This window comes from Orcinus orca, chromosome 9, assembly GCF_937001465.1.
Source record: "Orcinus orca chromosome 9, mOrcOrc1.1, whole genome shotgun sequence".
Taxonomy (NCBI): Eukaryota; Metazoa; Chordata; class Mammalia; order Artiodactyla; family Delphinidae; genus Orcinus; species Orcinus orca.
This window is the reverse complement of record NC_064567.1, coordinates 2,489,169-2,515,576: the sequence shown is the minus strand read 5'-3', so window position 1 is coordinate 2,515,576 and position 26,408 is coordinate 2,489,169. Positions and strand designations below refer to the sequence as shown.

At 40.5% G+C, this 26,408-nt stretch overlaps 1 protein-coding gene across 13 annotated transcripts in view; it reads left to right on the top strand.

Moving 5' to 3' along the window:
- Positions 1-578: 578 nt before the first annotated feature.
- Positions 579-26,408, top strand: part of RBM33 (RNA binding motif protein 33) — a 117,328-nt gene continuing 91,498 nt past the window's right edge. For 4 of the 13 annotated variants that reach the window (XM_049714619.1, XM_049714615.1, XM_049714614.1 and 1 more), the window contains exons 1-5: positions 582-1,151; positions 15,196-15,274; positions 21,533-21,581; positions 23,075-23,151; positions 25,138-25,450. In XM_049714619.1, the coding sequence (XP_049570576.1) occupies positions 1,109-1,151; positions 15,196-15,274; positions 21,533-21,581; positions 23,075-23,151; positions 25,138-25,450 (561 nt within the window). In that variant the 5' untranslated portion in view covers positions 582-1,108. Of the gene's footprint in view, positions 1,152-15,163; positions 15,275-21,532; positions 21,582-23,074; positions 23,152-25,137; positions 25,451-26,408 lie in introns of all 13 variants that reach the window. The other 9 variants (XR_007479112.1, XR_007479111.1, XM_049714613.1 and 6 more) reach the window with 7 other exon arrangements.

Below are 26,408 nucleotides of genomic sequence, written 5' to 3'. Positions count from 1 at the left end.
GGAGTTTTGTAGGCTCTTCCACGAGAAATTATTCTTTTCTACTAATACGCCAGCGCCCACGTATACTGCTTGCAGATCTGGAATCATATGAAGTCATTGGACACCTCTGCGCCTTTGCTCAGCCTTCTCTTTCTACCTCAAACGACCCTTTTCTCTCCCCATAATCCCCACACTCGTTGTTTTGGAACCAACGTCTGTAGCTTGTGGGTACGTAAAGGCCTAATTACATTCACCCCCCCTCCCCCCCAAAGGCCAACAAGTCATAAGTCGTCTTCGGACGCCTTATCCTGAGAAGCCCTCACTCTTCTCAGCATTACTGTCTGGTCCCCTTTCTGTTACTCATTAGCATCTTGCTCTCCACCTTTGTCGCTGCTCAAACGCAAATTCTCCCGCACTCGTTCCGCGACGTCTGTCTTAGGGCCGTACCGGCTCAGCGCACCCGCCTCTGCCCGCAGTCCGCAGTGCGCATGCCCGGCACCTCCCGGCCCGCCCCAGGCGCGCTCGCTCCCCGCGTCGGTCCACCGCTCAGTTACTCCGCCCCCACCGCGCGCCGCACAGTCTGAACACAGAAACCAGGCTCAGGTCCCACTGCGGGGCGCGGGTCCGCTCCCTCCCCTTTCCAACGAGACTTCCGCCGGCCGTAAAGCTCGGCGCCAACTGCTGCAAAGCGCCTTGCGACAGAGCCCGGGGCCGAACTACAGCCGGTAACCGCCCCCGCGTTAAACAGTAGGCTATCAGGAGCCGAGGAAGGTGGCCGCTCGCGTGTTTGATTTCCGCGCTCGGCCTGCGTTCCCCGGAGGTGGCTCGGAGCCGCCGCGGCCAGGAGGGGAGGGCCCGCGCCGGCGCCTCCCGGCCGCCATCATCCCGGCGTGCACCGCGGCGGCGGGCCGAGCCGGCCGCCATGTTGCGATAGTTTGTTGTTTTCTTCCTGAAGAGGAGCAGGCCGTAGGGCCAGCAACCCGCCGGCCGCGCAGCCATCCACCCCCAGGCCCGGCCCGCTGCCCCCCGTGTCTCGTCCCCCGCCGTGCGTCTCCAGGCCCCGGCTGGCCCGGCGGCCCCCACAGCTGGCTTGGTGGGGCGAGGCTGAAGGCCGGGCCCAGCGAGCACTATGGCGGCCGCCCTGGGAGCGGGCGGAGGAACCGGCGCTGGAGGTAAGTGAGCGGCCCCGCGAGGGAGGCGGCGGCGGGGGGGCAGCGGGCCGCTCCTGGCCGTCTTTGTGCTCTCGTGTCCCTGCCTTCACGGCGGTGAGGGCTCAGGCTCACCGGAGGCGGCGGGCGGCCTGCGCGGGGGGCGGGGTGACAGCGCCCGCCCCCGGGCCCTTTGCGGGAGGGTCGCGGCCCAGGAGGTGTTGTCCTGTTGGGCTCCGGGTGGTTGACAGCCCTGCATTAGACTCATCTACGTGAGGGGATGTGTTTGTGCGGAGTTTCGGAGAGCAAGGAGTCTGAAAAAAATAACCTACCCGGGCTGGTCTCGTTTTCCATGAACTCCTTAGTGGTCTGATACCGACCCATTAGGGCTTCGTGATCAGCGTCCTAAGAGATAGAAACGGGGCCGAAAAGGGTCAGGTACTGATGCAGTTCCTCTGGGTAGTTTGTCTTGTTTTCCTAGCGTAGATGAGTTCGATAGGGGACCTAACTCAAAACAGATTTCAGGTCAAATCACTTTCTGGTTGAAATCACATTTTGTTGATTGAGGTTTTTTTTTTTTTTTAACGTGAGAAAAACACTTGAAAGTGACTTTTACGATAGTTCGAAAACTTTGATAAAGGAGACTCTTAACTGGTAAAGTATGAACAACAGCAGTGTTTGGGCTTGGTTCTCATTATTGAAACCATCCTACTGCGTGTTCTTTAGGAATGCTTATTTATGAGTACATTGCAATAATCCTGTCTAGGTCTAAGTATTTTGGTCTAAGTATTGAAGCGCTCATATGGTGCAATGGAAAAACCCACAGACACTAAATGCAAGAAATGTCACTTGTGGCAGTATGATTTGGTGTATGCCATTTTTCTGTCACGTGATTTTTTTCCTGAGGCTTTCTAGTTAAATTTAGAAAATACTTGGCTTACCTTCCTTACTTGGTTACTTTCTGGGGTTCAAAATCATGGTTCTGTATCATTTTCAAAGTGTGCTCTGGGAACTCCTGGGTCAGAAGTGTTCCCGTTCATAGGACCAGGGTCACTTGCATGTTCCGCTCTTTCCCTGGAGCATAGTGGAGTTTTCCAAAGGCTGCGTGACACGTGAAGGCATCGTTGTACAGGTGGCCGATGGAATGTGTGCTTGCGTAGCTTTTTGAGTTTCTCATTTTTAATTTCGAAAATAAGCAAATGTCAGTGAGTGTAATTCACATAAACAAAAGCTTTTTGGTGTCTTCAATACATTTGAGTCCAGAAAGTTTTTGAGAATGGCTATTTTAGAGGATTAAGTAGGTTTTGTCCTTGATGATTTGGAGTTTTTCCTTCCATTTTGTCACAGGTGCCTGGTTTCCCATTGCTTTTAGACTAAAGGCAAACTCCTTACCAAGACTTGTGAGTTCTGCGTGACTCGGTCCCCCAGCCTCCCCAAGCTCTTGGGTCAGCCTGCTTCCCTCCAGGAGGACCGCCCCTGCCCTCCCTCTGGCTCTTCATCCCCCAGGCCTCAGGCTCCTTGGGAGGCCTTCCTTGAGCGTTCTTTCTTCTGTCTCAGATATGTCCATCTCGTGCTTGTGTGCCTCCCTCACCTAAATTCTGTGGCACCCTTCTTTCTTCAGAGCATTTATCTGAGTCTGTGATTTTATTTGGTTATTTATTTACTTTTTTTAAATCTCCCTTCCCCAGGAGCCTGTAAGCCCCTTGAGGACAGGAATGCTGCCTGTTTTACCTGCCGTTTATTCCAAGTTCCCGGCATGTAGTGTATGTTCAACAAACACTTGACAAATTAGTGATTAAAGAATAAAGTATTTTCTTCATGAATCCCTTTGCACCCTTTTCTGTGCACATGTAAGTTGCACATTTACAGCTGTGTGGCTTTTTATGGTATGAATGGAATCCCGTAGTGCGCCCCAGTTTGCTTTGTTCACTTAGTAGTAGGTCTTGGTGATCTCTCCTGTGTTAGTAGGTGAGAGTTACGTGGATCCACCATTTATTGATTAACCATTTTTGTATTGATGGGCATTTCAGTTATATGTCCTTTTCCACTGCTGTGGAAAATTCTGCACTAAACGTCTACAGACACATCTTGGTGTGCTTAAGCAAATATTTCTGGAGGATTGATAACTCTAGAAGTGCAAATACGGTGTTGTAGGCTACATATATTAAAAACTTTTTGTGTGTGTGTGTTTTTTTGTTTTTCAGCCTTGCCTCTCGGCACGTGGGATCTTAGTTCCCCGATTAGGGATTGAACTGATCAGGGATTGAACTCGGGTCCACACCAGTGAAAGCCCGGAATCCTAACCACTAGGCCACCAGGGAACTACCGCTCCCACCCAAGTTTTTTTTTTTATTGAAGTGTAGTTGATTTACAAACTTGTGTTAGTTTCAAGTGTACAGCAGAGTGATTCGTTTATATATATTTACACATATATTTTCTTTTTCAGATTTTTTTTTTTTGTCATTTGCTTTCATAAATTTTTTTCGTAATGGTGTCTCCATGCCAAGAGTTCCTCTGTGCTTTTAATACCTTATGCGTCTGTACTTTTTTATGTTTAGCTTTTATTGCATATGGAATTTTATTTTGGGTGTGGTGTGAATTTGGGGCTTCTAACAGTTCTAATATGATTTATTGAATTCTCTATCTTTTCCAACTTTAGAACATATTAAATTCTCATTCATAGTTTTAAAAAATTACTGCTCCATGGTGTGTGTCTATATATATTATAGCATGTTTTTCAGAAATTTCAGTGAGCTCTGCATTTAAAAAAAAATAAACTTCAGAATCATCACATTCTATAAAGAATTCTGCTGAAATTCTTACTGGGATTGCATTGAGTTTATTAATATAACTTTGGGATGATGGTTACTTTTACAATATGGGTTCTTTCATTCAGCAACAAGAATGTCTTGCTGTCAAGCTCTTTTTTGCCCGTCAGTTATCTACCACATTTCTGAGTACCTGCTCTGTGCTGGGCACTGATCTAAGAGGTTGGGATACATAAATATTGGAATAGAAGAGATTGCAGATACGAAGAAAATTTTACTTAAGGTAAGTTCCATAGGAGAAGGGATCTCTGTCTTCTATGGAACTTAACCTTAGTAAAATTTTCTTTATATAGTTTTCATACATTTCTTGTTAGTTTTATTCCTAGATATCTTGTATTTGTTGTTGTTGTGGATGGTATAGTTTTTCATCCTATTATATTCTGAAATTTGTTGCTGATCTACTATAGAAAAACTTTTTTTTTTGGTTATTGTGTATAACTGGCTTATTGGAATCTTTTTTTAAGAGTTTGGTGCTTTAGATTTTCTAGTCAGACTGTCATATCTGCAGTCTCTTCTATTTCAGTATTTATGTCTCATTTCTTTTTCTTGTACTTCTCGTTCTAGAACCATTCCTTGTCAAGTCCTCCAATATAATGTTGGGTAGTAGGGGTGATGACAGGCATCTTTGTCTTGTCATCCTGTCATGAGTTTAATGAGCGTTCTTTTAATGTTTTACCAGTGAGTATAGTGTTTGCTGTAGTTTTCTGGTAGTTACTGTTTGTTTAGCTCAGAAAGTTTATTTTTTGAGTTGGGGTTTTAATTTTATCAAAGCCTTTTCTGCATCATTGAGGTGATCATGAGGCCCCTTCTTTAATATCTTACTGTGATGTATTGATAGATTTCCAATGCTGAATCAATCATGCAATCTTGTGTTCAGAACCTTCTGGTTCTGTAAGTCCTTATCATTGTTCTGTTGCTTTTCATTTTAGGGTTTATCTGTGATCATAAGAGAGATAGGCTTATAGTTTTGTATTTGTGTGTGCACATGGTGCTATCCTGTTTTTTGTAAGATAGGCTGACTTCCTAGAATGAGTTGTGAGATTTTCTGGACATTGTAAAAATCTTTTTATTAAATGTCAGAAGAGCTGTTGTCTGCAAAGCCATTTGGATCTGTTGCCTGTTTATTTTTCAGTTTCTTCTGATATTATTGGTCTATTTAGCTTTTTTAAATCCATGGGTCAATTTTGATAAATTTTTCTGGGAAAATTATTCTTTATGTTTATATTTTCAAATGAACAAATATGGAGTTACAGGCTTCAGTTTCCTAAGAGTGGGTGTGTTGAAGGTAGGTAAATTTTTGAGACCCATGCATGTCTGAGTAAATTCTTACTTTATTTTCATGCTTGATTGATGATTTGGTAGGGTCTCGAACTCTAGATTTGACTTAGATTCATTTTCCTTAGATTTTTGGTAGTACTGCTGTGTTGTTTTCTGGCTTCCAGTTCTGCTCTTGAGAAGTCTGATGACATTCTGATTCCCTGTCATTTGTATGTGACCCTTTTTCTCTTCCTGGAAGGTTTTAACAGTTCCTCCTTATTGTTATAAGATTCATTAGCATAGGTCTTTTTCTATTTCTTGTGCTGCATTTGGTGGATACCTTAGTCTGGAAATACGCATCCTTCAGTTCTGGGAAATTTTCTCACGGTACTGTTTTTCTCCTTTCAATTCCTCTGTTCTCACTTTCTGAAATTCTTATTATTGGATTTTGCTACTTCATTTGTATACAAAAGATAAGCATGATGAGACAGTTCATTAAGATTCTTTTGGAAGGATAGATATTTTGGTAGTTCATAGAGTCACATAAAGGAGTTGGACAACTAAGACTGCAGAACAACGGAAGTCAGGGCGGTGTGGGCCTTGGGCGGGCTTGCAGCTGCTGATGGGGCTTCTCCAGCTAGGCTCTGTGGCTGCCACTTCCTCGTCACTTACTCTTCTTATAGACCCAGGGATTTTGTTCCTGTTTGGCCAGGTGCTGTTCACCTTTAGCTGATTTAGCTAAAGCAAAATGTGGGTCCACTGTTCTAGATCTTTTGATATTTTTATTTTTTTGGAAGAAGCTGTAACTCCGGTACTTATATATAATTATATTTTTAAAATATTGGCAACCAAGTTGATTAAAAAAAGACAACATAATTCAAAGAGAGTGTGTGTCTTCTAGGCCAGCAGATTGCATCCTGTGCTTTAGAGTGATTCTGCCTTCATGATTTTGTAGGTTCCATGAATTAGTGGTCTTCCTACCTAAACATTCAGGAAGTTATGGTTACCCTTTAATATTTTTACATAGGAAATCAGGGTTTGTTACTGCAGTTGCTTCCTGAATAAGTTCAAGAGCGTTGTACTTCGTGTTTGGTAGACCAGAGTTTAAATCTGATTTTGCTGTTAACTAACTTTGATTAGTCTTACTTTTCACATCTGTAAAAGGAGAATTTGGGGATGGATTAAATGAGAAAACAAATATAAAAATGCTAGCTTGTTGAAGTAAAATGAAACCTCTCTTCAGCTCTTCAGTAGTGCTAGGCTTATTTGAGCTTTGTCAGTCTTGTTTTAGTTAGGACAGAGGCCATGCCTTGCATTCCAAGTATGAAGGGTTTTAACACAGGAATTAGAGGCTTGTACAATCCTTGGAAAGGCTGGGGGTGTGATGGTCAGGAAAACTTAGTCTGGTTATCTGATACTGATGGTTGGGAGCTTGCCTGGAAGCCCTTGTAACTGAAGACTGTTGCGGAGGCTCCAGTGGACTGTCTCAAGTCTGCAGTACTGGAGGTGTTGACTTCTGATGGTATCGAGTCTCAAGAAGCTCCCACTGACCATCACAGCACCTACAAGCCCGGATGCCACACATGGTTTTCAAGAGCACATTCTGACCTCTGAGAACCTCCTATCTGCAGTGTGTGTGTCCGTCCGTCATCTGTCCTGCCTCTGCCTCATCAGAGTAACTGATGATAATTGTGACTCAGAGCTCCTGTGACTGCGTTACCTTGCATACTCCAACTCAGAACCACACAGGGAAGGAGGCTCTGGGAAGTCTACTCCTCCCATTCTCTGCACCATTGCATAGAGCGGTGGGGACCACAGTCTCAGCAGAGCTGTTACTTCTGTCTGTGGAAGGAAAGACAGATGGGTAGAAGGAAATTGTCCCTTTCTTTGACATTTCTTCCCTTACACTTCACCAATTTAGCAACTAATCTTTAGCAATTGAGAAGGTTTCACTTTTTAAAAAGAAGGTGTGGATTCTTGGGAAAAGAAATGGGGTGTCATTTTCTCTAGATTCTAAGTCATGATGGGAACATTCAGTTGGCTGAGCTCTGACTTCTTGTCCTCTCCCAGCCTGCCCGGGCCAGTAGAGAACTCAAGGGTCTAGCTTTTATGGCTTCCGTAATTGGGAGGCAGAGCCCTGCTCTGTCTTCCTTCAGGACTCATACTGTGATTAATTTCCAACACAGGAAGAGGAAATTCAGTTGTAAGACCCGCAAAACAAATTGTCAGTGTGCACTGCACTTCATAAGCGAAATACAAAGTTCACTTTAGGGAAACCTCTCCAGGGTCCCATGAAAGTAAGAGAGTTTTAGAACAAGACTACAAATAATTTTTCAAGTACATGTTGTAGGGGTACTTTCTGAAAATTTTGCTTGGTTACTCAAAATTTGGTAGTTATACTATAGGGCAAAGATGCTCACTTTGAATGTTCTTAAATATTAGTCCAATTCCTTCCTCTAGTTGCTGTTTAAATAAAGGGTCTGGATTTCCTCACTTATAAAATATGGAATTTTGACTCAGTTAGTGATTCAGAATATGAGCATGTATACATGAGAATGGTGTTGAGGCGAAAGAAAGAAGGTTAGAACCTTTGGACTAGAGCAAAGATTGGCAAACTTCGTAAAAGGCCAAATGGTAAATATTTTAGGCTCTGCAGATCACAGGGCTTCTCTTGCAATCCTCTGCTGTGCCTTGTAGCTTGAAAGACCTATAGAGAATATGTAACTGAATTAGCATACGGTGTTCCAATAAAAGCTTATTTACATAAGTCAGGCAGTAGCCAAATTTGGACAAAAAGAGGTGGCAGACCCTACGTGGCCTGTGGACTGTAGTTTGCTGACCCTTGGACTAGACAGCTGCTAGAATCCTGTTCCAAGCTAATATTCTATAAAATTTCTAATCTAAGCTCCAGGTTCCTGGAAAGGATGAGGAAATAAGAATGATAAGTAAAAGAGTTGTGTTCGTTATAGATATCTAATTGCTGTGTAATTGAAGATTGTAAAAATTCCAGTAGCTGTTTTTAAGTCTTGCAGATGAGGAAAGTTGATTCCCTTAATAACATAGCATGTCTGGTATAATGTTTAGCCTTAGAAGGAGAGTTTCTAGGTAAAGGCCTTGACCACTCTTGTCCTGCCGAGTTAATCTTCCCCTTGGTCTTCAGGGATGCGCTGTTCTTCCTTTAAAACTCTGGATTAGTGTGGACATGTTTTGTTCTCTTGGTTCTGCTCAGTATGACAGATATAAACTAGAACTTAAAAAAAAAAAGGATTTGTTTATATTCTAAAGGGAGAACAGAAGGGAAGTGATGCAGAAAATGTAAGAAGAATAAAAATAGGCATACAGAGTTCTTGTCTTAGTTTGTTTCTTAGGATTTTGAGTTAGAGTTCTTTTCATATCCATTTTTACATTCCATATTCCAGGTGGAAAGAAAGTATGTTTTTGTTTTCTGCTTTATCAGGTGTGGTTTTTCCTTTGCTTAATGTGGTTTTGTCCAAGCACAAGGTTACCCACATTTACAACCTTTTGTGTCTCCTTTTGGGAATTCTAGTTATTTTCCGCTTCCTTTAGGTATTTAGTTTCTCTCGGCAGTGTTTCATAGTTCTTAATTTATAGGTCTTTCACAAATTTTATTATGATTATCCCTAGTATGTATTTCATATTTTTAAGCTAGTGCAAGGATTTTTTAAATTTCCAACTGCTCATTCCTTGTATGTAGAAAAACTTGATTTTTTAAATATTGTTCTTATATTCTGTGACCTTATTTCATTCACTGAATAGTTTCAGTACCTTTTTTTCATAGATTCCATATGATTTTCTCCATAGTTGATCATGTTTGCTGTGAATGATGACAGTTTTACTTCTTCCTTTTCTGTCTGAATTCCTTTTATTTCTTTTTCTTGTCTGGTTGCACTAGGTAGAACTTCCATTACAGTGCCGAATTGCAGTGTAATGGAAGTCCAATCCCAGTCTTGTTCCTGATTCCAGCTGAAAGCACCGAGTCTTTGCCTTTACCTGTGATGTTTGCTATAGGTTTTTCTTACAGATGCCCTTTGATCAGGTTAGGGAAATACCATTCTATACTTAAATTTGATGAGAGTTTGTATAAGGAATGTGGATATTGGGTTTTTTAAAAAAATAAATTTATTTATGTATTTATGTATGTATTTATTTTTGGCTGCGTTGGGTCTTTGTTGCTGCACACGGGCTTTCTCTGGTTGTGGTGTGCGGGCTTCTCATTGCGGTGGCTTCTCTTGTTGTAGAGCGCAGGCTCTAGGCGCGCAGGCTTCAGTAATTGTGACACGTGGTCTCTAGAGCGCAGGCTCAGTAGTTGTGGCGCACGGGCTTAGTTGCTCTGTGGCATGTGGGATTTTCCCGGACCAGGTCTTGAACCCGTGTCCCCTGCATTGGCAGACGGATTCTTAACCACTGTGCCACCAGGGAAATCCCAGATACTGGGTTTTGATTAATGCTTTTTCTCCTTATATTGAGATGATAATTGGGTTTTCTACTTTTAGTTTGTTATTATGACACATTACATTGATTTTTAAAAAGTATTGATTTTTGGATGTTAAACGAACCGTTCATTCCTGGGATAAACCCATGTGGTCATGATGTGTATTATCCTTTTAATGTATTATTGAGTCCTATATGCTAATTTTTTAAAAATAATTTTTGCATGTATGGTCATGAGGAATAATGGTCAAATTTTTTTTTTAATATCTTTGTTTAGTTTTATAGTGGCCTCAGGAATGAATTTGAAAGTGTTTTACTAGTCTGTTTCATGTATCTCTGCTGTAATCTTTATTTTATGGACACAGTCTTCTCTTTTAAATACTTATTTTTTATTTGTTTATTTTTGCTGCACCAGCTCTTAGTTGTGGCATGCGGGCCTCTTTTTTTTTTAATAAATAAATTGGTTGGTTGATTGATTGATTGCTGTGTTGGGTCTTCGTTGCTGTGCGCGGGCTTTCTCTGGCTGCAGTGAGTGTGGCCTACTCTTCATTGCGGCCCGTGGGCTTCTCATTGCGGGTCTCCTCATTGCGGTGGCTTCTCTTGGTGCGGAGCATGGGCTCTAGGTGCAGGGGCTTCAGTAGTTGTGGCACGCGGGCTCAGCAGTTGTGGCTCGTGGGCTCATTAGTTGTGGTGCGCAGGCTTAGTTGCTCTGTGGATGGAATGTGGGATCTTTCTGGACCAGATCTTGAACCCATGTCCCCTGCATTGGCAGGCAGATTCTTTTTTTTTTTTTTTTTTGTGGTATGCGGGCCTCTCACTGTTGTGGCCTCTGCCGTTGCGGAGCACAGGCTCCGGCCATGGCTCACAGGCCCAGCCACTCCGTGGCATGTGGGATCTTCCTGGACCGGGGCATGAACCCGTGTCCCCTGCATCAGCAGGCGGACTCTCAACCACTGCGCCACCAGGGAAGCCCGGGCAGGTGGATTCTTAACCACCATGCCACCAGGGAAGTCCACATGCGGGCTTCTTAGTTGCCACACTCGGACTTTTTAGTTGTGGCATGTGGACTCTTAGGTGTGGCATGCATGTGGGATCTGGTCCCCAGACCAGGGATCAAACCCAGGCTTCCTGCATTGGGAGCATGAAGTCTTACCCACTGGATCACAGGGAAGTCCCTCTGCTCTAATCTTTATCATTTACTTCCTTTTGCTATCTTTTGGTTTAATTTCCTTTTCTTTCTCCAGTTCCTCAAGATTTAAATTAAGGTTGTTGATTTGAGATTTTTCTTCTTTGTTAATGTAGGCAATTATAGCCATAAATTTTCCTCCAAGTACTGCTTTTGCTGCATCCCATAAACTTTGGTATGTTGTATTTTTGTGTTCATTTTTCTCAAAGTACATTCTTATTTCCCTGTTTCTTATCTCTTCTTTGACCTATGGGTTGATGAAGTGTACTGGTTAATTTCCATGTATTTGTGAATATTTCAGTTTTCCTTCTTCTGTTTGTTTCTAGTTTTATTATACAGTTGACCCTTGAACAATATAGGGGTCAACTGCAACCCTCTATGCAGTTGAAAATCCACGCATAACTTTGCAACTGGCTTTCCATATCCATGGTTCTGCATCTGTGGATTCAACCAATCATGGATTGTGTAGTACTGTAGTACATATTTATTGGCAAAAAATACACACATAAGTGAAACCTATGCAGTTCAATCCGGTGTTGTTCAAGGGTCAACCATTCTTTAGTCAGGTTTGTATGCTTTTGACCTTTTGAAACTATTAATTAAGAATTGTTTTATGGCCTAACATATATCCCAGAGAATGTTCCGTGTACACCTGAGAAGAATGTATATTCTGCTGCTGAGTTGAGTGTCCTGTTAGGTCTAATATCCAGTATAATTTCATCTTTTTAAAGAAACGATAGTACTGTACCATTTATTTTTAAAACGAGCTTTGCAAAGTCTTAAATTTCTATTTAACTTCCAAATACTCTCATCTTGATTATGTCTGCAGAGACCATGTTTCTAAATAAGGTCACATTCACAGGTGGGGGAATGGGGAGGTAGGACTTAAATGTGTCATTTTGGGGCACACAGTTCAATCAACTACAGAGTCAGTTAGCAACAGATTTCTTCTGTTTTTGTTTAGCTGTGAATGTCTTTTTTTCACCTTTATTTTGATAGTTTTGCTGGGTATAGAATTCTTTGAGCACTTGGTGTATGCCTCTGACCTCCATTGTTTCTGATGAGAATTAGCTGTTAATTTTATCGCATTTGTTAAGTGATGAGTTGTTTTTCTCTTGCTGCTGCTGAGGTTTTCTCTTTGTCTCTGAAACATTTTGACTGTGATGTGGGTATTTGTAGATCTCTGTGTTTATTTTACTTTGAGTTTGTTGAACTTTTTGAATGTGTAGATTAATATTTACAAATAAATTCGAGAAGTTTTCAGCTATTACTTCTTCAGATATTTCTCCCTGCTTCTATTTCTCTTTTTCTCCTATTACACATATATTTGTGTGCTTAATGGTATCTCACGTTTCTTTGAAGTTATGTTCATTTTTCTTCATTTTTTTCTTTCTGTTCTTTGGATTGGATAATCTCTGTTGATCTGTTTTCAAGTTTACCAGTTCTTTCTTTTTTGCCAGTTCAAATCTGTTGTTGAGCCCCTCTAGTGAATTTTTCATTTTAGTTATTTTTCAATTATAGAATTTCTTTTTGCTTCTTTTTTATAGTTACTGTTTATTCATACTGTTTATTTGGTGCAACATTGTCATCATACCTTCCTTTAGTTCTTTAATCATGGTTTCATTTAGTTATTTGAGCATACTTATAATGGCCAATTTGTCTGTTAAAGCTGACGTTCGTGGCGTGTGGGATCTTAGTTCCCTGACCAGGGATCAGACCCATGCCCCCTGCATTGGAAGTGCAGATTCTTGACCACTGGACTGCCTGGGAAGTCCCTCACAGGCAGTTTCTGTTGCCTCCCTTTTTTCTGATGGGTTGTGGGTTGTACTTTCCTGCTTCTTTGCATGTCTTGTAATTTCTTGTTGGAAATCATTTTAGATAATATATTGTGTCGTGTCTGAGTGCTGGTCTCCCACTTCTCCACCCTGGCCCTGTTTTTACTTGCTTGCTTACCTTTTTGGTGACCAGCTAGGTTTTAAGTGAAGTCTGTTCCCACCCCACACCCCACTCTGGGCAGTGTGAAGCTTCTGATGTCACTCCTCAAGGGGCCACAGCCTTGGGCGTGCCCACAGGCACCCTGGGATGGTGGTGCTTTGGCTGGGCTCCTTCTGTCTTTTTCTCTGACCACACCTTCCACAGTGCCCTGGGCCATAATTTCCTTTACAGACTGACCAGTCAAATTCAGACTCCTTTGATTGGATAGTGTCTGAGGTCAGTGATTGAGATCTGTTCTAAGTAAGTGAGGGCACTGGCCCCTGTCTCCTCATTTCTCTGGTCCACTAGGCATCCTGCAGTTCAGTCCTTATCTCCAGTGACTCTTACCTTTTTAATAATCTCTCTCCAAAACCTTCACTGTTTCTGAGAGCGCCTTTTGCTTAGGACTTTTTCTGTACTCTGTTCATAACGAAGTTAGTTCCTCTTAGAGAGTTTTGGAGCTCTGTTGTTACAAGGTTTGCTTTGCCCATTGGGCTCACTCTGAGCCCCAACTCTTGTGCTGTGGGTGGGGACAGTGATGTACTTGTCTCTTGGGTGACACCCTTGCTCTAGGAGCCGAGTGCCTGGGTGGCAGCAGGGTGGGGGGCGGGTGCTGGCAGTAGCCCTGGATCTGCTTGCTTACCTCTCGGTATGAAACCCCCACCCCGTGAGCTGGGGCAGGGGTGATCTGGGCGCCAGAGGCGTCTGTACCACACTTGGGGCCTGGGTGAAAGAAGGGAACCCCTGCCTCCTTCTCACGCCCGGGAGTTAGCCTCAGTGCCAGGCAGGTTGCGTAGGGGGAGGAATGCGGAGGTGTGTGTTCTTGGCTGCACTGGTCTAGAGGGGATGGAGTTGATGCCTCACTGAGCTGCGAGGGGGAGGAGTGAGTGGGTCCTGGCTCAAAACCCACAGAATCCTGTAGCCGTTCTTACCAAATTTGAGTAGATTTCTTGAATGAGTGTTTTCCATTTAATGTATGCATTTAGAATCAATTCCAGAGACATTAGTCATTTCATCAAAAATAATTTTCACCAGTTTCACAGAGAGTGGGTTCGTGGAGCTCCTCCTGATGATATACTGGAAGCAGAATTCCCCAAGGATGCTAATTCTTTAATATCTCTCATTCTTCTTCTTTTTAAAGCACCTATTCTGTTTGGTAGTGTATGGTAGGAATTGATGTATTACCTTGCTAGAACTTTATTGGTTAATTTCTAGCCCCAGGCTGAAAAAATTCCTGGGGTTTTATGTTTATGTCATCTCGCTCCCCTAGGTAGGCTCTCTGGGGAGACATGATGCTGCTTCTCAAGCCTCTTTGCTTGCATGTGTTCTAAGATGAAAAACTTAAATTCCAGTTTTTTGATTTTCCTAATAATAAAAATAAATTTGAAAATGAGGTAGGAGATGTGGTGTATATGTGAAATATACACTCAGTGTGGGAAAAAATGTAAAATATCTTAATCTTTTCTGTATCGAGTACATGTTATAATGATGTTTTTGATACGCTAGGTTAAAATGTTGTTAACATTTAACCTGTTTAAATTTCGTCTTTATTTAAAAATTTTTTTAATTCTTTTTTTAAAAATTGAAGTATAGTTGATTTACAATATTATGTTAGTTTCAGGTGTACAGCAAAGTGATTCAGTTATTTTTTTTCAGGTTATATTCCATTATAGATTATTATAAGGTATTGAATATAATTCCCTGTGCTGTACAGTAAATCCTTTTTGCTTATGTATGGTAGTTTGTGTTTATTAATCCTGTACTCTTAATTTGTCCCTCCCTCCCTCCGTCGCTGTCCCCTTTGGTAATCATAAGTTTGTTTTCTGTGTCTTTTTCTTTTCACTTTTTAAAATGTGAACAGTAGTAAAATTTAAAATTGTGTATGTAGCTTGTATTGTATTTCTATTGTTTGTTAATTCTCTACATTATCTCTGCTGCCCTTAAATAGGGTCTTTGTTTTCCATGATTAATTTGGAAAAATGTAAAAATTTCAAAAAGTATTAGAAAAGTCTCTTTAATTTTTGCAAGGCGGCAATTTCCCCCTTTTATATAGTTGTAGTAAAAAATATGTACTCAAAAACCATTGTTTTATAAAGAAAACAGTTTTACTTAAATTTATGATTTTAAAAAACTATTCTGTCAGTTTTCATGCCTAATAGTGTTTAGTAAGTTGATTTTCTTTAGGTAGATATGTGCTTTAAAATTTTTTAGTTATTAAAAATGGCTAAAGCATTTATAATTGTTGTATATGAAATTTTAGTATTTTAAAATGTCGTGTCAGGAATCCTTAAATGAAACAAGTTGTTTCAGTATTTGAATGTGTGTCTGTTTTAATTTAGTAAGACTGACTTTCGTGGCCTCTCGCTCACAGATGATGACTTTGACCAGTTTGATAAGCCTGGTGCAGAGCGGTCCTGGAGGAGAAGAGCTGCAGACGAGGACTGGGACAGGTGCGGAAACCCCTGGTTACGTACAGGATCCATGCTGATTTATCTCCTGTCGCTAGGCCACACAGAGATCTTTACTGAGCAGTGTGTTAGCTAGTGATGCTCTTTCCTGGGTAGGCTGGTCCTTACTGGGCTAAAGTAGGGCAGGGGTGAGCACTCCAGGTGGAAGGCTTTGTAGTGGGCTTCTACCCCAGGCCTGTGCTGTCTCAGGGCTGCCAGCGGAGCACGGGGGGTCTTATCTCTCTGTTTTTATACAGTGATGGTATTGAGTTGGTGGGCACCCAGAGCTATTATTGGAGTAATTGTATGCCTGCAACAACAATAGCAACAGAATTCCTCCACATCCTACATAATATTTGGCTAGACGTTAACATTTTTGCTATTTTAATTTGTGTAAAATGGTATCTCATAGTTTAAATTTGGATTTCTCTGATAACTAGTGAAGATGGAAATCTCTCTTTAGGAATACACATACACACACACATACACATACACACACACATACACACACACACACTCTATTAAAAATGTCGACAGTTATGATAGATGTCAGTTCCATGGAGTGATTACTTCTGGGAAGGCGCTCTAGTAGGGGTTAGAGGGATGTGCACTGGAGAAGTGCACAGAGGCCTTCATTTGAGTTGGAGGAGTTCTCAAATGATGACTATTCGTTACATATTTCTTACTATCTTAAATACTGTGTTGAAAATGTGAACATTACCTTGGAGTTGCAGTCAGAAAGTTTGATAATGAAGGTCAATAGACCTGAATAAGGAACAACAATGATATACTGCTGTGAAAAGAATACCTGGTTGCTGTTTGAAAACTGTGATGTCCCAGAAGTTTTACTGAAAAATCTACATTAAAAACTGTGTAATTCTTATAGTCTACATAAAGTTGATTACCCTCAATGACTCTTAAGGTAGTCCATAAAAAAGTGAGAGCTTAGAGCAAAGTTTTCTATATAAGCAGTGGTCCTATTGGGAAGTACTGATAACTAGTTTTATTTAAAAGACTGTGATGGGGAGCTGAGTCAAATCTTGTGTATTTTCATAGTTTACTCATCATTTGGACTTTCTGTTCTGTTAGTCATCTGGTAGTATTTGTCTTTTTCTTTTGGGTTGTTTGTCTTTTCCTTATTGATTTTAGGGATTCTTTATACTTTTTGAAATTTGTTTTTTTGCACTTAGAGATATCTCCTTCCAGTCTGTGGCATGTATTGTCTTAAACTTAATAGTCTTCAAGTAGGTTTTTATAAATAATATCATTATAATCTTTTCCTGTATGGTTTTTGTTTATTTTTTAAATTAAAGTATGAAAAATGTATTTGGAAGTCATTTTCAGACTTATGGGAAAGTTGCAAGAAAAACCCAGGAATTCTTATAAGCCCTTCTTTCAGACTCACAGTTGCTTTTTGTCATATTCCTGTTATTCTCTCCCTCTTTACATGCTCACATACACACATAGAACATTTTTCTTTCCTGCACCTTTTGACAGTAGTTTGCAGTAGTTTGTATCATGCCATTTTCTTCTGAATCTACATTGGTTATCCAAGGTTTGTCAGTTGTCCCAGTAATGTGCTTTCTAGCCAAAAATGAGTTTCTTTTCCTCCTCTTTGTTTGTTCATCTGGAAGAATTCTGTCTTTAAAGACTTCTGTAAAGGCTTCTATAAAGGCTTTGTCTTTAACGACTTGACATTTTTGAAGAGGACACGCTGTTTATCTTGTAGCAGCCCTCAAGTGTGGTTTTGCTAGTGTCTCCTCAAGCCTAGATTCAGGTTGTGCATTTGGTAAGTAAGGTGCGCTCTTTGGCGACACTGTGGCCTTCCTGAGGCCACCTCTTCAGGAGACATGTGATGTCAGTCAAGCTGCTTTCTGCCTTTTGTCCTCAAGAAATTCTTCCCTACCCTGTATTCTGTATGTTCCTATGAAAGTTTTAAAGTGTTTTTTGGTCTCCATCCCTCCCTCCCTCCCTCCCTCCCTCCCTCCTTCCTTCCTTTTCTTCCTCTGTTCTGTCCTTCCTCCTGAAATTGATTAAATTGTTTTTTTTTTTTTTTTTTTTTTTTACTTATTGAGAATTTCAAGTGTATATGAGAATAGTACAGTGCAGGCAATATACCATCCTTCAGCTTCAACAGTGTCAGTGGGAAGCACTCTTGTTTTATATGTGATCTCTGTAACCCTCCTCACATCACAGACATAATTTCATCTGAAAATATATCAGATTGTATTTCTCTAAAAAATGAAGGATTTATAAATATAGCCATAATAGAGTTATATCTAAAAAGAAGTCCCTTAATAGGAATATCTTATTAATGTTCACATTTCCCTGATTGTCTCATGTATATATAAGTATATTACAAATACACGTACATATAATGTGGATATGTGTCCTTTTATAGTTTGACTTGGAATCCAAATAAGATCCATATATCATAATTTATTTGTAGGTCTTTTAAGTATTGTTTCATCTGTAAGTTCTCTCCACAGTTTTTGTTAGTTCCCTGCAGTTTTTGTTGAAGAAACAAGGGGTTTATCTTGGAGAATTTCTACTTTTGGTGATTGCATCTCTTGGAGTGTTTTTAGTATGTTCCTTCATCTTGCATTTTCTGTAAATTCATAGTTAGATCTGGAGGTTGATCAGATTCAGGTTTGAATTTGGGCAGGAGTAGGGGCTCTGCAGTGTCTTAGTTGGTGGTATGTTCCTCCATCAGGAGCTTCACAATATCTCGTTAACTTTTTGTGGTGTAACCAGCCATTAGACGATCCAAGTGGTGATATTCTCATTCTGTCATTCCTTCTTTTTCTGTTAGTTGTGGTGATTCTGTAAACTACTTGGTTCCTCTGAGGTACGGAATAAGTGCTTGATTCTTTACTTTTATTTACCAGTTTTCAAAAGAACGGGTCAGTTCCTTAGCATCCTCCAGAGGTGAGTTCTATTTTTGAGTCATTTCAAATTCATAGATTTAAATACTGCATGTGTTTTTTTAATCCATTGTAGTTATTATTCTTATTAATGTTTGAATTGTCCCAGTATTTGTTCAGTGGGAATTTATTTTGGTTGTCATGACATTAGTTGGTCTTCTGCTATGAAGGAATTGGGTTTTGTTTGCAGTGAGACAGGGCTCTAGTTTTTCTTGTTCTTTCCAGTGTGACTAGCATTTGTCCCAGTGCCCTCTCTTCACTCATCTTCAGTGCATGTTTGCATATGAAGATTCTGTATCATATGTATTTCTTTATTTGATATTTTTAAAGCATAAAATAGCCTCTTCCATGTGCTGGATGGTGGAGGAGAAGTTTGAAAGTTTAGAAGAGTGAGTCAGAAAACATCAGTGTACGTCCCGGTAGGAAAGAGCATGTTGAGAAGGTCTCCACTGAAGGTCATTTGATGACGGGGATGTTTAGGGGCAGGGCTAAAGAAGCAGGTGTGACACTGGGGGAGCAGCCGCAGGCCTGCGGGGGAGGGCTGTCTGAGGGCCCAGCCAGGGCTGCGCTTGTGTGGGGTGGAACTGGAGCTGAGCAGGTGGGGGGGGGGCAGTCTCTCCTCTCACTTTGTGACATTCCGTTGGGACCTCCCATGGCCGAGCCCATCCAGAAGAAAGACCGGGGGAACGGAGAGCCCGTGGGAGCCATTCCTGGAGACCCCATCCAGGGCCTGGAGCCGGCAGGGACCAGACGAGGGTGGCCTGGAGTAGGCAGGCACAGAGACGATGAGCTCACGTGCAGTCTTTGTTGTCACTTAGATTTCTCATTTTGAAAGGCTGCAGCCAGGTGACTGCCTGCAAAATACCTGTTTCCTGAAAAAGTCTTTTAGTATAATTCTGTTTGTTAGTAAAAATGTACTTGCTCCCTAAGAGATCGTTGTCTCTCATCTTTGATAAGAAATACCTGCCAAAGAGGTTGTTCTTCCTCCAGTAGTGTTTACTGGTGAAATCTTGTGGGAGCTCTGCAGGTGAATGCAGGAAGCCTCCTCATGCTTTTGGTACTCCTTTCGCTTCCGAACAGTTATCGTTATTGTCCACGAGCATAACTGCTCACCCCTTTGAAAGGACTCGATTTGGACCATTCAGTCCCATTGGTTCATTGTTGCTTTTGGTGACCCTTGGTGTAATTTTGGTAGTGTTTCGTAGTTTACAAGTTTCTTCCCTTTTGTGTACCTCTTTGTAAGGATCCAACTTTATGATAACAATAGAGAACTAACTACATTTAACTTTTGTGGGGTGTGTGCATAGTAGTTAGTATTTGGACTCTGGAGCCAGACTGTCTCAGCTCATCTACTGGTTTCTGACTTGGAAGCAGGGTGACCTTGGGCCAGTTCTTTAACATCTTGGCGTCTTTGTTTTCACGTTGAAAAAAATGGAGAATGATGTAGGTGTCTGGTTGCTGGGGTTGTGTTATGTCAACAAAAGAGTGAGTATGTGTGAAACGCGTGGAGTGGTTCTTGGCATGTAGCACACTGAATGGGCGTTAGTGATTTCTTGAGCTATAATTTATGCATATTGTAGTCGCGTGCACTTAATCCTTCTGTCTCCCGTCTTGCTTTCTTATTTCATGCTATTATTGCCTTTGTTAGTCATGGAAACAACTGTTCTCCACCTCTGTACACTCCACTCATTTACAACTGGTAAAGTTTTCATTTATCTTCTTTTAAAAAATGCTTTTGTTTAGAAAAAATAGGTGGTAGTCCAAGACTGATTTCTTATTTCCATATATTTGTCAGCAACAAATACTTTCTAGATTTTTGCTTATATGATTACCAGCACCTGTTCATATTATGGTTTTAAGAGTTCTCCTCAGTTAGTTTCCCTGGGGCAAATGGGATTACCTCCCCTTTTCAGTTATTTGGAGGGATGCTTCAGGGGGTGCTTGTCCTCAAAGGGGTGCTTGTATTTTTGGGGGGTTATCTGGAATCAGATTCTCAAATGCGCTTATTGTAAATATTGTGACTAGAAAGCACTTTTTCCTCGTCCATGGAAAATGATTGTAACACTGAAGATACAAAAATTGTATCTGAAAGATGATTAGGTGATTTGTGGATTGAAAATGTTGGAAGAAGTTATACATTAGTCTCTAATAACTGTTTTACTTATACAGGTCCATGAAAGATTTTTTTCCATGAGCTAAGTTCTCATTCTGAGTCTGTCTCTGCTGTGTGACCTTGGGCAAATCATTTAACCTTGTCCTTATTTCCTTTATCTATAAAATGATGGTATACGATTTATGTAGGGTAACATAAAATAATGAAAGAGGTATTCAGTGCATGAATGAAATGACTTGTTGAGTTGTTTCTGGTTCTAAAAAGTAGTATATAGAATTTCTGTTGTAACTTCCTATGTGCATTCCAGGATATTCTGGCATTCTGCACAGTAGCACACTAGAAGTAAACATGGGTTTTGGGTGAAATAGCACTCAAAACTTATAGAACTTACAGATATTTGTAACCAGAGCCCTTATTGAAAAAGTAGCAAATCATAGTAAGAACATTGGTGCAGTTAAATCTCCATTGGCATTTGTACCTAGAATCATAGCCTAATTGCGTTTCCTCCTTTCTAGTTGTTGGTCCTTAGTCATCTGCTTTTAAAAGATGTAATTTAGTGGTAGCCATCTTCATCAGTTAGAGAAACATACAGTGGGAAATGTCTTCAGGTTTTTCATCTGGTAAGGGTTTGTATTTTAATTATGAGAAAAACTCCTTCTGATTGCTTCAAAGCATAAACATGCTGACAAAAAATTGTGGACAGCTGACATGACTCCCATGTTATAAAGATAATTCTCTTAGTTATGATTTACTTGAATGTCCTCATCAGCATTTATTTTTCATTTTTAAACTTCCTCAGTTTTCGCAGTTTGAGTGTTAAATGGTCTTTCAATGATTTTGGTTTTTAATTTTCCTAGTTAATGATGTTGAGCATCTGTCTTTTCCTATTTCATCGTAGGTAAGAGAAAGCATAGATATTGTATTATAGTTTCTTCTTGCTCATTAATGAACAAGTCCAGAGAAATTAAGATCTCATATTGAGGTGAAAAAACTAAGATTAGAAGTCTAGTGAGAGCCGCTAGTTATAGCAAAGCTTCCCATACTTAAAGGACCAGATGTTCCCTATGTATTTGAAAATATGTTTTCATTATTAATAAAGGAAAATGTAGCAAACTTAATGTGAAAGTACCCAAACCCTAAAGTCCTGGATAAATTTCCCAGTGGTCTACAAACTTCGCAGTGTGTAATAGGAATAATACATTGTCATGTCTCTTTTTTCCACAGTGAACTTGAAGATGACTTACTTGGAGAAGATTTGCTCTCTGGCAAAAAGGTAAGAAATACAGGTCTTCCTGAAACTAAATGATAGTTATTTAATTGCATTTAAAATATAGGAATACATCTTATGCATGGGATGTGTTACTGGAAAGTTGGGTATAGATTAAAATTTTGTGAATCGAATTACTTTTTAAATGCACAAAGAGTTGAGTGTTTAATTTGTTAGTAAGTTCTTTGATAACTTAGAATTCAAGCCCTAAACCCTTTGAAGCAAGTACTTCAGCTCCTGCTACGACAAGGCACTCTAGCAGGCACTGAATCTCTGAAGGCGGCAGCAAAGCTGCCACTTGCCCGAAGGAAGCGGCAGCTCCTTCCTTAACATTCAGTGGTTAGTATTTGCATATTGGAGCTGGGATTTACTTTTTGGGAATATTCAGAGATAAGCATAAAAATAAACATAAATATGATACATTTTCAGATAAACAAGAATAAAAGTCTAAAACCTGATGTAGGTTTTTCTAAACTCTTGATCAAGTAAAAACTTGAAAGCAGTTATCGTTGATGTGTATATTTATATATCGTGTGTATATGTATATACATAACTCTACATATATATATATATATATTTGGCTGCGTTGGGTCTTCGTTGCTGCGCGTGGGCTTTCTCTAGTTGTGGCGAGCAGGGGCCGCTCTTCGTTGTGGTGCGCGGGCTTCTCATTGTGGTGGCTTCTCTTGTTGTGGAGCACAGGCCCTAGGTGCGCGGGCTTCAGTAGTCGTGGCGCACGAGCTTAGTTGCTCTGCAGCATGTGGGATCTTCCCGGACCAGGGCTCAAACCTGTGTCCCCTGCATCGGCAGGCGGACTCTCAACCACTGCACCACCAGGGAAGCCCCATTTTTTTTTTTTGTGGTAAGAAAAAATTACTTGTTTATAGGATACTGCCAAAGGACTCGTTCCTTTTTTTCTTTCATTAAGAGTTATAGTAAATATGATCATTATGCTTGCTGCTTCTATACTTATTTGACTGGGCATCTAAAAATTAGTTTGGGGTTTCCCTGGTGGCACAGTGGTTGGGAATTCGCCTGTCAATACAGGGGACACAGGTTCGAGCCCTGGTCTGGGAAGATCCCACGTGCTGCGGAGCGACTAAGTCCGCGCTCCACAACTGCTGAAGCCCACACGCCCTAGAGCCCGTGCTCCACAACAAGAGAAGCCACTGCGGTGGGAAGCCCGCGCACTGCAACGAAGAATAGCCCCTGCTCGCTGCAGCTAGAGAAACCTACGCACAGCAATGAAGACCCAACACAGCCATAAATAAATAAATTAATTAAAAATAAATAAATAAAAATTAGTCTGGGGTAGTTAGCCAGTATGCCATATGTAGAATCTCGACTGGCAAATGGTTATATCAAACTGAGAAAACTTTCTGAATGGTAGATGTTTTAATAACAAGGTTAGAAACAATCCAGTCAACGTAATTTTGCACTTTTGTAACAAGTCTTTTTTTGTGGAAGTAACATGCATTAATTAGATTTCTTACTTTAATTAGAATCAGTCGGATTTGTCAGATGAGGAGCTAAATGATGATCTTCTGCAGAGTGATAACGAAGACGAAGAAAATTTCAGGTACTCAACATTAGCTCATTAAAAATGTTCTTTATGTAACTAAATTTCTAGTGACTAATTTATAATTATAGTGAGATATAAATGATAATGTAGTACTGTATCTTTAACATGATTATATTGTAAACAGGATATTAATATAACTCTTTGATGTGGAAGCCATATATATTTTTCTATAAATAGATCAACTATTTAAAATCAGTGTTGGTCTTGCATTTAATGACCTCTGAGAGCTCTGTTGAGTGCTGGTTATAAAAGTTCAGTACAGGTATATGCACCGCTCTTTTAAAGAATTCTTTTATTTGGACGGGGGGCAGTGGCCCCCCACTCTTAATACTGTTGGTCACAGTTTGATGTTACTGCTTTTGTTTTCATTTTAGACAGTTTTTATCTATACATATCTAGTAACTGAATTGCCATTTTGAAAACTCCTTTGGACTGTACTTCGCCTCTAGTTGACTATCTGAATATAGTTGTTTTCGTCTGTTTGGGCTGCCATAACAAAATTTCATAAAAGGGTAGCTTACAAAGAACAGAAATTTATTTCTCACGGTTCTGGGAGCCGGGAAGTCCTAGGTTGAGGTGCTGGCCTGGTTGGGTTCTAGTGAGGACCCCCAGCCCTCTCACTGTGTACTCACATGGTTGGAAGGTGTGAGGGAGCTCTCTCGGGTCCCTTTTATAAGGGCACTGATCGTATTCAGAGGTTCCACCCTCATGACCTAGGCATCTCCCAAAGGCTTCACCTCCAGACACCATCACATTGGGTTTTAGGATTCAACACATGAATTTGGAGGGGGGGGCACAAATACTCAGTGCATGGCAATAAAGAACATCTTTCTGTTGCCGACATAGTAACGCAATTAGAAGAGGAAGAGGCATTTAGTATACTCTGTTAGGTGGAACAATTTTTTCAGTTTTATGAGGAAACATTTATTGTGAAAATATAGAGACGCTTCTTGCTTATAAATGTAGTTAACAAATATATTCCATTCATTGTTGAGCTATAGATTTGTAACAGTTTTTCTAACATAATGGGTAACAAGTTTTAAATTAATTTATTTTGTCAGTTATTTGTTTCCCAGTTCCATTCCGTGACATCATTATTATATTTTGATCTTTTGAGTTAGTTAAATTGCCCTTGAAATAAACCTTTGGAATGTTTTTAGCCATATGTCTTCAAGTGTATGTGGCATGTTCAATTTTTTGTTAGGATTGGATACTTAATAAGTGTAAACTTAGATTTAGCTACAAAACCTTGTGTTTTAAGTGTTACTATGCATTTTTAATTGTTTGACATTTATCTGTTGTGATTTAACAGGTGGAATGTGATTTCTTTTTTTGCAGTTTTAAAACTGCCCTCGTTTATTTTACTCAGAAATTAACTTTTTAAAAAAAATTTGTGGCTAGTATAAACTTTAGTTGAACATTGAAATGTATTTTCATGCAGATTTTTAATATTTTGATTTCTTAAATAGGAGTTTATAGTTTGCGTCATAGATTTAAAAAAGAAAACAAGTTGTTCTTAAAATTCCATCTATGATTTTCTGTTTATAGAGTAATACTCCTAGTTTTACCTGGATGTTTTAGAAAATAGATACCACCCATTTCATTCTGGAAGTTAGAATGAAACATAGTCTATTTGCTTTCAGTCCTGGACTTTTGCCAGGTAGACCTGTTTCTCATGGTTGCTCTGTTCTCCTGGTCACATAAGCTGCAGCCGATGATAGAGGGGGCGCCTTATGCAGTAGGAGTCTGGTGCTGGCCCTGGCTCAGTGTAGTGCACTGAGCTCTGCGGTGTGCAGGAGGGTTTGTAGTGCTGGCTTAGTAGGGAGCACATTGAGTTTTGCTTGCAGTCGTTGTTGTCAGTGTGCATTGAGCAGCCACTGGAGTAACTTTTCACTGGTCTTTCTAACAGTTAACTTATGCAGTGATTTAGTTTTGAGCTTCACTCCAGTTGCCTGCCTTTCTTTGTATTTTTGTCCCCTCTAGTTCTCAGGGTGTCACAATTAGTCTGAATACCACATCTGGCATGGTCACATCGTTTGAACTGTCTGACAACACTAATGACCAGTCTGGAGAACAGGAATCCGAGTATGAACAAGGAGAGGATGAACTCGTTTATCACAAGTCTGATGGATCTGAACTGTATGCTCCTGAGTACCAGGAAGAAGGACAGTATGAAGGCCACGGTGCTGAGCTGGCAGAAGACCACATCGAGTACGCGGGGGAGCCGGAGGAGGAGCCGCTGTACAGCGACGAGGTGTTAGACATCGAGATCAACGAGCCTTTAGATGAGTTCACAGTGAGTCTTTCTCCTTTGTATGGCCGAAGAGAGCATGGCTGCCTGGGTACAGGTTTCTAGACTGATTTGAAATCTGTTTCCCTCCCCTGGGAGGGCGGGAAATTAGACCTTATTATCACTGTCTGCCAGTTTCTTTATCTGTGCTCTGACAAAGTTTGTGTTGACAGCTTGTTTGGCCGGAGGTAATGCTCCTTTGTCATCCTGGAAGGCTGCACAGAATCGTGACCTTGAGGAAGAAAACAGCTTTGTGTGGTGGAGATACACTGTCAATTGTTAGAAGTACTTAATGCAGGGCTTTTATCCAGGCTTTAGACAAGATCTGATAAAGTCCTTCTAAGGTGAAAAGATTATTGACCTGCTAAAGACATCTTTAAGGTGCTAATATTCCAGAGTGATTGATGTCCTGTTCATTCATCCTTTTTTGTAACTGAGAACTGTCTAAACATGAATAAAGAGATTGGAGGTTAGTTTAGGAAATGTCACACATAATTTGTTATCTGTAATCAGGAAGCAAAGATTGCACTGATTTTTATTTCGGAAAGGTGGTTTTGGTTGGTAGCTTTTTTTTTTTTTTAGGTTGAACTGTCAAGAAAGAAAAAGGTATTAGTGAAAGATTGCTCATCTGTCTTCATGTTATCATTAAAAAAGATTTGTTTTTGAAATAAGCATTAAAAGAAATTTATGTTGGAAGGGCATGACCTCCATAGGTGCAGTAGAATCTTAGGGTTTTCAGGGTGCTGGTCTCCCCCAAGGTGCAGTGTGAGTGGGGCTGCTGGAATGGGGTGGAGGCATGCAGCATTAGGGCTAGAGTTCTGCCTTTATCTCTTAATGTTTCTATTCAGAGTAGGTAATTTTTCATTTGATAAAAAATTTGTGTGTGTGTAGTTTTGAAAGACACTAATCGTTTACGTGGAGCCTTAGAATATTTAGTTCCAAACACAGTTGCGTTTATATATCG